The sequence below is a fragment of the Anticarsia gemmatalis genome, chromosome 9, assembly GCF_050436995.1.
Source record: "Anticarsia gemmatalis isolate Benzon Research Colony breed Stoneville strain chromosome 9, ilAntGemm2 primary, whole genome shotgun sequence".
NCBI classification, from domain to species: Eukaryota; Metazoa; Arthropoda; class Insecta; order Lepidoptera; family Erebidae; genus Anticarsia; species Anticarsia gemmatalis.
In genome coordinates, this window is record NC_134753.1 from 5807805 (window position 1) to 5821555 (window position 13751).

Consider the following 13751-nt stretch of genomic DNA (forward strand, 5'->3'; position numbering starts at 1 on the left):
AACGTTTTCCCATGAATATCGTTAGTCTCGTGTAAAAGGGGTCGAGCCTGTTATTTTATACTTCGAACATAACAAGATAATATTATGATAAATTTGCCCATCGTTAAAAATACAATCTCAACAACTTCATTTTATAAAATGGAGCGATTGAAATACTTTTAAACAATGAAAGAACTTTGACCGAGTCATTCTTAGTGATTGCTTTACCTAATTAGACAATAATCTATGACTTGCGTAAGCACTGCTGCGTTCAAAAGTAAATTTTCCAATATATTTCACAAATCCTAGCCCGTAATTTGTTTGTAATTGGGATTTGAGTTTTCTTGTCACAAATACAGGAGGTCAAATCACGCCCCCGTAATCAATATGGACGGTAACGGATTATAAAATGTGAAGCATTAATGAGTATTATAACATCGCAAGAGATAAAGTTCACACCAGTAAAAAAATAAACAGCCCACACGCAGTAAGTAATGTAAACACATTTTAATCTATGAAAACAGAACTATATGCATTCGCATATATAAAGGCATATATTTTCCACAGTTTGTTTACATGTCAATTACACATCACATTTTTTTCTTTATCTTCCTATGCAGAATAAATTAACTTTAACATTCAATTACTACTGGTACGAAGACCCCTTTTGCGATCACAAATCGGAGTAGTTACAGTGTGGCACACTTTTATCACAACGATTAAATACAATAAATGACACCTATGACCTATAGGTACTCATAAATTAACACGTTATTGAAATTTATATTTTGGTTCTTGCATCTATCAATATATTTTATCAAGGTTTTTGTTGGAAATTATAAAGCTAATAAAGTTTGTCAAATAGTGGCCCTTATAATCCACTCCTCTTTTATTGATTGCATAATAGCTATAAACCATATCTACCTGTATCCGACCGGTCAATACATAAATCAAAATTGTGTTGTTGATACATGCTCGTGTGATTATAATTATGTATTGCAATATTATGTAGTCCTAGACATTCGACTGCTTGTAATCTGTTACTGTCAATATAATAATTTCTCTTAGGTATAATTGAATCATCAATCAGTTTCATAACAAGGCTAGAGCCGCCAAGATGAATGCAAACCAACTAAATATAATGTAACATTACAGCAATACATTTTCTAATTAGCGACTATTATAGATACCTACAGGGAAAAAAATGGTGAAATCTATGAATATAATACTTAAGTAGATTCCAAATGACCACGAGTCATCCCATTATGAATCATGTATACCATTGTTTCCGCATACATATTTACATAAATATGTTTGACGCACAAATCCCGATAATGACGAATATCCTGAAAAAGATACAAAAGAACTTCGTTTGTTTTTGTATCGTTTGCTTCATACAAATTGAAGACTTCTTAACAGAATAAGTAAAAAATACATGAATTGAATGACAGTTTGGGGTTTTGTGTATTGTTAACATATTTTTTTGTTTACGTCTCATTATACCTACGTGACCTGCAAGTTCTATTGTATTATTTTACTAATTTTGATTTGACCATCACATATTTTTAAGTAGAACAAAGCATACGAAAAGACCTTCCGTTTTTGAAAACAGCAGTCATCATCATACTGGTTTGTATTGTCTCTTAATAATTTATGTATCAGTTCAGCGACCCGCATAATAACTTCCGTTGCGGTGATTACACATAATATAGATAAGTGTAATACCCATGTATATTATACCTAGTTACATTATTTAACCAACATCAAAAAGTTGTAATACTTACGTATAATAGGTGATATCTGTTGATTACCAAATTGTTACGTTGAATCGAACTTATGGTCGGTTTCATAAGTTATAGAAAGGTATTGATTAGCCAGAATGGCGATTGTCGAATGGTCTTTTCATAAAGTATCTTCCATTTGCAACAGAGACCACAATAACTGCTAGCGATCTATTTTAAAGTTACAGTATGAAGTTTGCAACATTATAACGGTTTACACTTGACCGCTACGAAATGTACAATGACCTAGTTGTTTTTATGCCATAAACATATTTTTTACTCTAGTTTTATGCGGTAGTGTTATATTTTTAGTTTGGTCTAGTTCCCGAGATAATGACCGCAGCTTTTTATTTATAATTGCATGAATAAATTGTTAAATATGAATCATAGGCTCCTGATATAGTAGTCTTGGTTTAAGGTAGAACACATTATTCAATAATTAATTTATGACATGACTCAATAGTAAACCACTTAGGTATATAAAACTGTTATCTCAAGTTCCCATCACATAACAACATAAGTACCTAGTATTACGACTTTAGTTGATAATATTGTTTTGATTATGGAGTACATAATACTCTTTTAATTTGAAACTACAAAAAGCAAAAAATAAATCACGTCACATAATTGAATAACAAGAGAGTAAGTATTAGGGAACCCATTATTTACCGTGACAAGTCAATACGTATTGAAATTGACATTTGGTGTCATGGTTCGCACGTCAATTACCAGGAACACGGAAATTCCAAGCACCGAGTTGGCAATAGATTTTCTTACTTACCTAACGTAAAGTAAATATTATAAGGAAAGCAATTTTTTTCTCTCTAGGTAAAAACCCTCCAATTATCCTCATAATATATATGAACATATAATTTACAACCCACAAAAATCTGTTAGACTTAAATTAAACTTTACAAAATTACCCTGATTATCGCCTAGCTCTTTCTTAATTATAACTAAAATTTGTTTTTTTCTTTTTCAGAACATAAGCAGATTCTCAAAAATGTATCGGGTACTTTTAAGCCTGGAGAGCTAACTGCTATCATGGGGCCTTCAGGAGCTGGAAAAACGACACTCCTGAATATACTCGCGGGATACTCGTAAGTTATTAATTTTAATATTTATAATAAATGCGTAACATATATTATGTACGTCTAAAACACGATTAATATTTTATGTTATCGTTACTATCGAGTGCATATTAAAAGACGTTTTACACGTGTTTATACGGTAAAAAGTAGATCTCCAATTTACTTGTTACCTCCTAACTAGCATAAAAAATAAAGACTCAATGCCAAAATTTACGAATTAACCCATAGCTAATTACCTGATTATAAATATTTATAACGCGTCAAGGTTAAAGTAGGTACCAATAAAACGAAATGGCTATAAAAAAAGTAGGTGATAAGTTGTCGATAATTTTATGATCTAATAATTTTCCCTATTTTGTGGGTTACTTACGTAATACAATAAATTTACCCCTTTAGGAAAGACGTGCAGAATATTAAATTATACTTACTGTAAAAATAGCTTTGCCACTTTAAGATGGTAATTAACACGAACACGCATTTTACCTTGGAATGATATTTCTATGTTGCAATAATAAGTAAATAAAACTTAAGATATCACAAAAAGTTAGGAATTATAAGTTATATTATATTAAAATATTATAATTAAATGGTCAGTTTTGATACAGCCTTTTTTGTGAAAATGAACCATGCACAACGTTGGTATTTCTTTGCTGTCGGATATTTGACACATGTAATTATTATTTATTTTGTATTTTATAAATCATGTTACAAAATAGTACTATTTTGTAACATAACGATTAATTAAAATTAAGACAGGTAGGTACGTTATTTATCTACTGATTTGTGATGATCATATCATAATAAGAATATAGTTATCAAATCCCAAGTAGATTACATATAAATTAGCAGATACACATAACGACTTCAGTTTGTGCTGTAATCCGTCTTGCAATGCATATTATATCGTAGTAATTTAAATAATTTAAAATTATAAATTCCGTTGTGGTGAGTCAAAGTAGAAAAAATTATAAAATTATTTTTCGAATTAAAAAACCGACGGTTTAAGTTTATTCATTTAATTTACTTAGTATCTAAGCAATATTGGCTGAATGTAGAATTAAACAACAATGTTTATCCAGGACACGAGGTGCAAAAGGCGAGATATCAGTGAACGGTGTGTGTGCGTGCGCATCTAAATCTACGGGGCGCGGAGGCGCGCGCTACATCCGCCAACACGACGACTTACGCGAACATCTCACGGTTTACGAAGCCATGTCTTTGGCCGCTGCCCTGAAACTCGCTGATTTCCTTCCTCATGAGAGGAAAGAGAAGGTAATGCATGCGGGGTATTTAACAGATGTAGTTAGAAATCCAAAATTATGCGCAAATTGGTGTCAAATAGTTTGCTTAAAAAAATATTGTGTCAAATCTGCCGTTGTCAATACAGTGCCAATAAGATTCTGAAACGAAAATATTAGAAATTATCATAAACAAATTTTCAGAGATAACTGTGATCTTCTTAAATATAAATTAACAAAACAATTTTTTAAACCAAAACAGTTATGCTCCTAGGTTAAGCTTTTACATGTAAGGTGGTTTACAAAAAATGATTTTACAGGTTTATGAAGTCCTGGCTCTACTTGGTCTTAGTGGCACAGCACAGACTCTCTGCAGGGACCTGTCTGGGGGACAAACGCGACGTCTAGCCGTAGCCTTGGAACTTCTCTCGGACCCCTCGCTTATGTTCCTAGACGAACCTACCACGTAAGTGATAATACAATTATGACATCAATTTGATCAGATTTTGAGATTAGATAAGGCACTTCGTGACATCTGTTTTGCCAAACAATGGCTTATTGTTTGTCGCAAGCAATTCGGTCAAGTACGAATGGGCTACAGCGCAAATTTTCCATGGTTCTTGTTTAAGGTCACAAGGAAAATTTAGTTTTTTATGTAAACTTTGGATATTAGTTGACATTGGAATTACAAGTGTATCCTTGAAGCGTAGGAGTTAAGTGTCATCATAGATTCATAACAGATAAGATAAAAAAAACTGAGACTTTATTGTTTATTTTACTATCAAAAGCATACATCTTGAATTTTGTACTTTGTATTTGTAAGATTAACAAAAACCTTATCCACGCAAATATGTTTAAATCTTATTACGTAAAAAAACGTCCGCAGATATCAAAAGATTCAATGAAAACCTTTTTTTATGTATTAAGTATAACCGGGTAGAACACTGGCATCACAGAAACCAAATGTGTATCAGTTTTTAAAATCAACTTTGAGTGATTTCTGCTGACTACTCATGTGATTTTGTTGTTGTTACTTTTTCATGAGGTATGCACACACAAAATCACTCAATTTTTAACATAGGGCAGAGCCCAAGGGTTCCCCAAAAAATGATAAATTTTTTATTGGATTGATTTATTCATCAATTTGAAATCAATACTGTATTTTTTTTCTTTGCAGTGGTTTGGACTCGTCGGCGTCAGCGTCTCTAATATCCTTACTAAACAAGCTGGCCCGTGGTGGCAGGACACTTATCGCTACTATCCACCAACCTTCAGCCCTGATTTTTGAGAAGATCGACACTGTATACTGTTTAGAGGCGGGGAAGACGTTATATTCTGGACCAAGGGCCAGTCTCGTGCCAGCTTTAGCGAGCGCGGGATTGAGGTGTCCGCCTTATCATAACCCAGCAGATTTCTGTAAGTTTTTTTTTTTGTTTTATGGTATCTCTCTCTCTTAGAATCAAAACTGCTTTATTTTATGTTCAACTTCACACAATGAGCAAGTATGAGTAATTATAGTTTATTGCAAAATTCGCAATCGAAACTAAACATGCAATTGAATTACATGAATTTGCGAAATGATTACAAATAAAATAATATCGCTAGTCATCACAAAAAACAAGTATGAAGAAAAAGTATTACGCAAAAAATACTACGAGTTTGTTTAAACAGTGTGACAAGTGTATTGCCATCCGTCTGCTAGTTAACGATTCAATATACCTACACTTTATTTCTTTCAAATGGTTCTAGTTGGAATCTTCAGTGTTAGAATATCGTTGTTTTAAATTAATATAACTGTATGGCCATTTTATTTAACAATAAGTAATTTTAGGAAGAAATAATATTTATGTTTTGGTATTACGTTTTTCATTTACGATGTACATGATCAAAACCAAATTAAGGAACCAATAATGATTACACGTTATGGGTATTCCCATACATTATCTAATTGATTAACAATTATTGCATTTAATAATATCTCTACCTAAACATTTAACCTTTGAGGATAACAACCTCTTGAAAATTATGAGGTGTGACAAGACCATCCTCGCCCAGAAGGTCAATTTAAACAATAGCGCCGTTATTTTACTGAAACATAAACATGTAATTATTATGTCGAGATTTTTTCAGTCGTAAGAGTCAACAAACTTCGTAGGTTAAATGAAGTCTGCGTTTGTTTTTCTTTTGTTTATTTAAAGTTAATTGACAGCAGTCACTAAAAAATACATAACCAAAAACAGCCCATCCATGTCATAAATATGCATATATATGTTACTGTAAAAGCCCGACCTGTGATAAATCCTAAGATTTTCCGGTAAAACCTAAGATTTACCAACTCTCAATGGTAAAAGTCCTAACAAGCCAGAGTTTAAAAACTATGTTACGATATATAAAAAAATCCTCCTTCATAACTATGTTTATAACTATTTCACGGTATAATTATATACTGTAACATAGATATAAAGAAGGAGTTTTGGGCAAAGCGACATGGGTAGGTTAGGTTAGAAGGCTAAGGTGGGAGCGAGCGAAGCGAAGCTCCCACCTTAGCCTTCTAACAATTTAATGAATCTTCAATATAATGAATCAGTATATTGATATAGTGCATATTGATAACTACAGACATGGACATATCACGCCTGCTGTATGTACCCGAAGGTGTTTATAATAGGTTATTAACGATGTTAGTCTCATGAAAAATACCAGCCTACCCTTACCATTTACCGGGCACTTCACGAATAACCGGGTTACTAATGATAAAATATTCGAATGAAACATTGAAATAAAACATTAGTATTTCGCTCCACCTGGAAACGAATCTATATTAATATCTGTCACGTATAACAGACTGAATTATGAAAAAGAGCATGTATAGGTATGTGTCATGCACGTAACATTACAGTAACGTTAATAGCTTAATCTGAGACATTACCTACTGTAATTACTGTATATTAAACCGCTGAAGTGGTTAAGATCACTATCTAAATTTTCTGTCTCATTTTTTCATTAGTTTCTTAGAGTTACGTAACTAAGGGTAAAAAAAGTACCAACGAGAGATTGGTTGAAAGCATAATAGGTACTGAGATACACTTACAATATAATTATTAATTATGAAGGTTTTATAATGATTTTTAAGATGTTTGATTGTGATTGATGATATAAAGAAAATACCTATCTTTACTCAAGCATCAATTACTTTGCTAAAAGACTTAATTATTTTATTATGTAACAATTGCATGATCAACTACCTACTAACTATTCTGACCTGCATTTATAATCATTGCGATGGGTCCATTTACAATATTATAATTGAGATGATTAGTGTAACGTTCCTTTGACCTTTTGGTGATTAATGCAGTATGATGGTGATTAAAGTGCTCATATATTTATATAATGTGTTATGTAAACATTAGAAACTCTTAGGTATTTCCCGTTACAGAACTTCGTATTTCACTGACTACTTGCTAGGTAGAGTGAAAAAGTATACCGTTTTTGTGAAAGCTATAGGTATAAAAATTGTAAAAACATTGGTAAAAACAAGTGCGTATTTAGGAAATTTATAATGTGCATAATGCATAGTTTATGACTTAAATATAAACATAAAATACTTTTCCTCGTTATGGTCATCGTTATATTTTATCTAATCTTTTCTATTATACAATAGGATTAAATAACGTCTAGGGTTAATTAACTGAGTAATTATAAATTATGATACACTAATGAGAAATAAATCGTCGCTTTAATAATAGGAAATTAGAAGCTAATAGTTAACATCATGCTCTGATTTAATGATAAATACGTGTTGAGATTTGCTCTTCTCTATGTAATTTGATGTAATATTCAACTATAATGAAATATTACCATTTCAGTCAATGAAAATAACTAATGCAACATGTGAATGTTCTATTTAGCGGTCTATTTCAATAATTTGTATGCTACAAATTATTGATATTTGAATGAATGAATATTTGAAAATGAATTATTGAATCAGATTATGAATACATGTAGAAGTAATGACTAGTCGTACGGTTGTCGTATTCTCGGAATGATTTGGGAAAAAATCTAACATTGCAAACTTTGTTTTCAGTAATGGAGGTTGCGTCAGGAGAGTATGAAGTCGACTTGTCAAAAGCCGCGCAGATTATGACCCAGTTCAAGCCGGAACCCGCCAGCAATGGCAGTTGGGAAAGACACATTCCTACTATACCGGCATTGCCTAGCCCTTTAGGTACGTAGCTACATGTCTTTGAATTTCTTGTTATAAACTTACCTCACTGCAATTTTGTACCGGACATTTAAAATCCCCCTTTCACTGCTTATAAATATAACGAAGCTTGATGTAAATTAATTAATTTATTAATCATTGACAGCACCAAATCAACTTAACCCTATCAAGAACTTTAACGCGCATCAGTACCTACTCTTTTTTTAATGAACACTTAGTCAGATAACTTTAAAATTATCACTCAACGTAAATAACTGCATACAATAAGTATAGTACCTATACCAATGTGTATTTAATACAGCATTTTGTTATTATTCTTTTGCAGACTTAAGTACAGACCTTAAACCCAATAACAACACTACCAAGAACTACAAGCAACAAAAGGTTTCAAAGCACATCTACAGACAATCTGGACTTTTACGACAAACTTGGATTTTACTTTATAGGAACTACCTGATGACTACAAGAAACTATGTGAGTTTAAACTCATGATACTTATAATATAATTAAATTGTGACGTCTTATTTTTGGTATTGATTAGTAATCCGAACGATTAAACTTGATTGCCTCTTATTGAATCAAAATTCATAGAAATGTGGCGTACACTTTTTTCGTTTTGAAGCTCAGCTTGGAAGGTCAATCACAAAAACCAAGTATCAGTAATTTATTAAATATTTTCTGTTGCTACTAGACTTAAGTATCGTATCATTCCTTTTATTTATTTCAATAACCGATAATTTTATTATGTGTGATTTCAGTCGTTATTCATGTATCGAGTGGCGGCACACGTGGTGATAGCTCTGATCTTTGGCTACCTATATTCGGGGGTGGGCGGCGAAGCAGACTCGGTGCTCGGAAACTACGTCTATTTGTACGGATCCATGCTGCTTGTTGTGTACACTGGCAAGATGTCTGTCACGCTTTCCTGTAAGTATCAACACTTTTTCTTATGTCTGGGATGATTCCTGAAGTTTTAAGCTTAAGATTCAAGCCTGTGATGTCTTAGAAGCATTTATTTATTTAACTTACACAAATACGTAATATCACGCCTGTTATACGAAGGAGTAGGCAGAATCGTATGTAATACGAAAACACCCGCGTTTCGCCTTTAATAATCTTAGTCCCGTGTAATAGGGAGCAAGCCTACTGTCATATTTATTCTACTTAAGTGGCAATAAAAAGACTAGAATTATGAACGAAATTTAAAAAATAGTTAAACAACTAAAAGTAGTTTGTATTATTGTACGAACCTATTTATGTTATCTATTTTAATAACCTAAGATAACTTGTTACATAATGTATTATATTTTTACCTAAAGCCAAGTAATTCAAACAAACAAAGCTTATTTATTTCTAAATTAGATATGAAGACCGGGCTTTGTAATTATCTAAATGTGATTTAAAATTGAACACGTTACTAAATACAAATTTTATTTATTTGTGAATTTCAATTAATATTACGCATAAAGACAATGGGTAATTATTTAGCTATGAAAGTATCATAATACGTAATGTAATACCTATCGTCTAATAAATTACTCTACACACCGTGACTGTTTTCAGCTCCTATTAAAATACTTAATTATTTTGTGTAAAACTTAGAGTTACCTTCATATTATACTAGCCGACCCGCGCAACTTCGCTTGCGTCACATAAGAGAATGGGTCAAAATTTTCCCCGTTTTTGTAACATTTCTTACTGCTGCTCTGCTCCTATTGGTCGTAGCGTGATGATATATAGCCTATAACCTTCCTCGATAAATGGGCTATCTAACACTGAAAGAAGTTTTCGAATCGGACCCGTAGTTCCTGAGATTAGCGCGTTCAAACAAACAAACAAACAAACAAACAAACAAACATACAAACAAACAAACAAACAAACTCTTCAGCTTTATATATTAGTATAGATGTATTATCAAATGTAATGAACACTGTGATAACATTCTTAACAAATAAATAAATCGTTTAATCAGCTAAACACGTGGATGACAATGATTAAAGTCACGTTTCTGCAATCGCCTGTTTCATTAGAATACATAATTAATTATGTATTTATACACAAAAAGGAAGATATGACGTCATTACATCAAAATAGTCATTTTAATTGCTCATCCCATGCTAGCTAAAATTTAAAGATAAAGTTGTTCACGCAGTATACCTAATAATTAATTAGACATGCACAGAAAATGGAAGTTAAAAATTGTTATTGATTACACAAATTTTATAAAAAATTTCGTATCAAATATTTTTTCCTGTTCTAACAAAAGTTAGGTTTTTAGTCGGGTATAAAACTAAGTTTTTTTTTTTAATTGTAGTACCATTTGTATAAAAACACATACACATACACATACACAAATGTTAAAAACACATTTTAGTATAGAAATACGACGTAGTGACGTCACTATGTCAAATTTTCGCTGACATCAAATGAGTGTCTAATAAAATGTTTCAGTCTGTAATAATTACAATTTCAACATTAGATATTTACGAAAAACGCTACAAAGTCTAAACATTTTAGATGAACCTTTTACGAGTACGAGTTTAATAATTTTTAATTAGCCCAGAAACTACCCAATTTCTTCCTACACTAATAAATACTAAAAGAACACGTGTTTACACTGCATATTCTATTCGCGCTTAATTTACAAATATGCATTCAGCGCCCTCTGTTATTATAAATTCACAACAACTTTACAAAATCTTTTCATATGAAATATTCGTACGTATAAAGAGAGAATAAATATTATGTTTTCCTTTTCAGTTCCTCTAGAAATGGACATACTAAAAGGAGAATACTTTAATCGATGGTATAATTTGGGACCCTACATTGTATCAATATTAGCGGTGGAGTTACCATTTCAGGTCAGTGTCCTGAGTGAAATATTATTTAAACTCTTAATATATTTTTTAGTTTTCCTAAGCAGACATTAACATAATTTCGTCTTTTTTTGCTTCAAAATAATAAAAACCAATTTTAATTTTGAGGATTCCAATACCTACTAAGAGCTAAAAACCAGATTGACCTTAAATGATGATTTTTTTCCATTTTTTAATATTTGTATAATAATTTCAGATGATATCATGCGTATCATACGTAGTGCTATCTTACTGGCTAACTGACAACCCAATGGAGCCAAACCGAGCGACGTTGTTCCTCGCGACCATTGTTGCCACGTCGCTCTGCGCTCAAGCATGGGGATACTTTATAGGATCCACGACACCTACCAGGGTAAGAATAACTAACACTTATTTAATCATCAGTAAAGTCTATATTATGTTCTACCTTTTAAATTTTATAATTTTCCTTGTTTTAAGAATAGAAATAATACACTTTTAAGGTGTGCCAGAGACCGTAGAGTATCATAACTTTGAAACTCTCGCGTTGCATGTTTAATATATAATAGTATATACGGGAATTTACGCTTAGAGTAAATAAAACAATATATATTCATTGCATTCGGTCATATTCAATGCATGTAATCTTTTTTTTTTACTATAAATTAAGAATATTTATAATTCGTCAATATTGTCGTTATTCTACAGATTGCTGTATTCATCGGTCCAGTATTGGCGTGCTTGTTCTCTGTGTTCGGCTTTTGTCTTGCGTTGGTCGACACCCCGTACTCCTTCCGTTGGCTGCATCACATATCGTACTTCAGAGCTGGCTTCCACGTGGCCGTCCATTCTGTTTATGGGTTTAACAGGACGAGAATGCACTGTTCTAAAGGTATCAATGCTATAATATTTATTATAAAATTTGCATCTTAAACTAGACCGGATGAATCGAAATCACATTGCCACTCTTGTGCGAATTTCAGAGTCTCTCATTTTACCGTGTGTATGTAGTTTATAATGGCACAAGTTTAACAAGTTCTTCCTTCTTGCAGAATATTGTCACTACATCACACCAAAGACTTTCCTTAAAGAGATGGACATGGAGAACGTGGACATTGGCGGCAATATGGCGCTGGTACTGTCTACTGCAGTACTAATGCACGTTCTAACTGCAGCCGTACTTTGGTACAGGCTCAACAAACGATAAATAAATAGACTATTATGAAAATGACTCGTATAAATCGGCAAAAAAAGTAAACAGACATAGAATAATCATAAAATGAAGAATTACTATTTTGGCATACTTACCGATATTGGATCGAGATAACACAGTATAACCGGAGAAATGGATTTATCGAGAAATACAAATATTTGTTATTCTAGTACAAACGAGTCCAAAGTAAGTTGAATGTAATTCCAGTTTTATCGTAAAGATCTGACTTCTTGCCAGAAAATTTGCATATTTCTTTCCTAATTTTTAGACTCCGAATAGACAAATCACAGCTTTTCGTTCTTACTTATATTTGTAAAAACTTTTTTTGTTCCTATTACATAAATGTTACCGCTGTTTCAATTATCTTATTTACTTTTCATTAGTTTTCATTGATCATTTCTACATTTTTTAAAAAGCCGATCTTGCCTGAGCCGTTCATGAAATAATAATAGTTAAGTTTATTAGTATTATTAATTATATTTAAGCATCGTAATTGTAATATGCTATAAATATGTAATGATTATCACGTTATTATAATATGTTACAAAAATGGTGACACTATAGAAAAAAGGTAAATTATTTTATGTGATATGCGTTGGTGGAAACTACTTAAGAATTTAATATAACGTTAAATAGTATTAATTTAATAGATTAAATAGGCTAATGGATAATATTAAGATGACAGGGGCCCTATTGGAAGGAATTTATAGAATTATTTTAATATAAGTAAACTTACATAATTATAGTTAATGAAATCAAGATGAAAGCGATTTGTATAATGCAACGCTGCAAAGGCTTTTTAACTCGAGACAATGACTACTGAAATTATGAAGCACGCTGGTCGTGCAAGTTAAAAGATCAAAAAACCTTATTTTTTTCTACCTACATACCGGTACGTCATTTTTGTCATGTTCTCGTTACTTTTAAAGCCTTTATTTCTAGCCTTTTTAGATTTTTTAAGTCATTTCGCGAAATGGATGTACAATTTACAAGTTACATTATGAATCTCAAAGGCGGTCATCTGAGACATAACTGTAATGCTTGACTGATACTATATAATTCACTCCATCAAAGGTTTACCAAATTAATAAATTATAACCAGTGACGAAAATAAAGATGACTTTTATTTATTTATCCCTAAAATGTTTCTTACCTTCTTCAGAATGAATTTCAACTAGGTAATCAAAAGCTTCACTTCGTATTTCATATTAGCCACATAATTACTGCCATCATTTCAACTTAAAGAAAAAGTTCTTGATGGTGTTCGGAATGGATATCACCATTTTTTGTTCATAATTTGAGCAAACAACGCAAACCTTCACCAAAACCAGATTACAGGGCATTTTTACTTATTTGATAATCTTAATAACGTGACACAAATTTCTACCAGATA

General features: G+C 31.9%; 1 protein-coding gene across 1 annotated transcript in view; it reads left to right on the plus strand.

The window, feature by feature from the left end:
- Positions 1-13473, plus strand: part of LOC142975195 (ATP-binding cassette sub-family G member 1-like) — a 42161-nt gene extending 28688 nt beyond the window's left edge. The window contains exons 3-13 of the mRNA XM_076117906.1: positions 2743-2860; positions 3931-4123; positions 4410-4555; positions 5267-5505; positions 8174-8314; positions 8637-8785; positions 9070-9238; positions 11072-11172; positions 11384-11539; positions 11854-12037; positions 12198-13473. Coding sequence (XP_075974021.1) covers positions 2743-2860; positions 3931-4123; positions 4410-4555; positions 5267-5505; positions 8174-8314; positions 8637-8785; positions 9070-9238; positions 11072-11172; positions 11384-11539; positions 11854-12037; positions 12198-12352 — 1751 coding nt within the window. The 3' untranslated portion in view covers positions 12353-13473. The remainder of the gene's footprint in view (positions 1-2742; positions 2861-3930; positions 4124-4409; positions 4556-5266; positions 5506-8173; positions 8315-8636; positions 8786-9069; positions 9239-11071; positions 11173-11383; positions 11540-11853; positions 12038-12197) is intronic.
- The last annotated feature ends 278 nt before the right edge of the window (positions 13474-13751 follow it).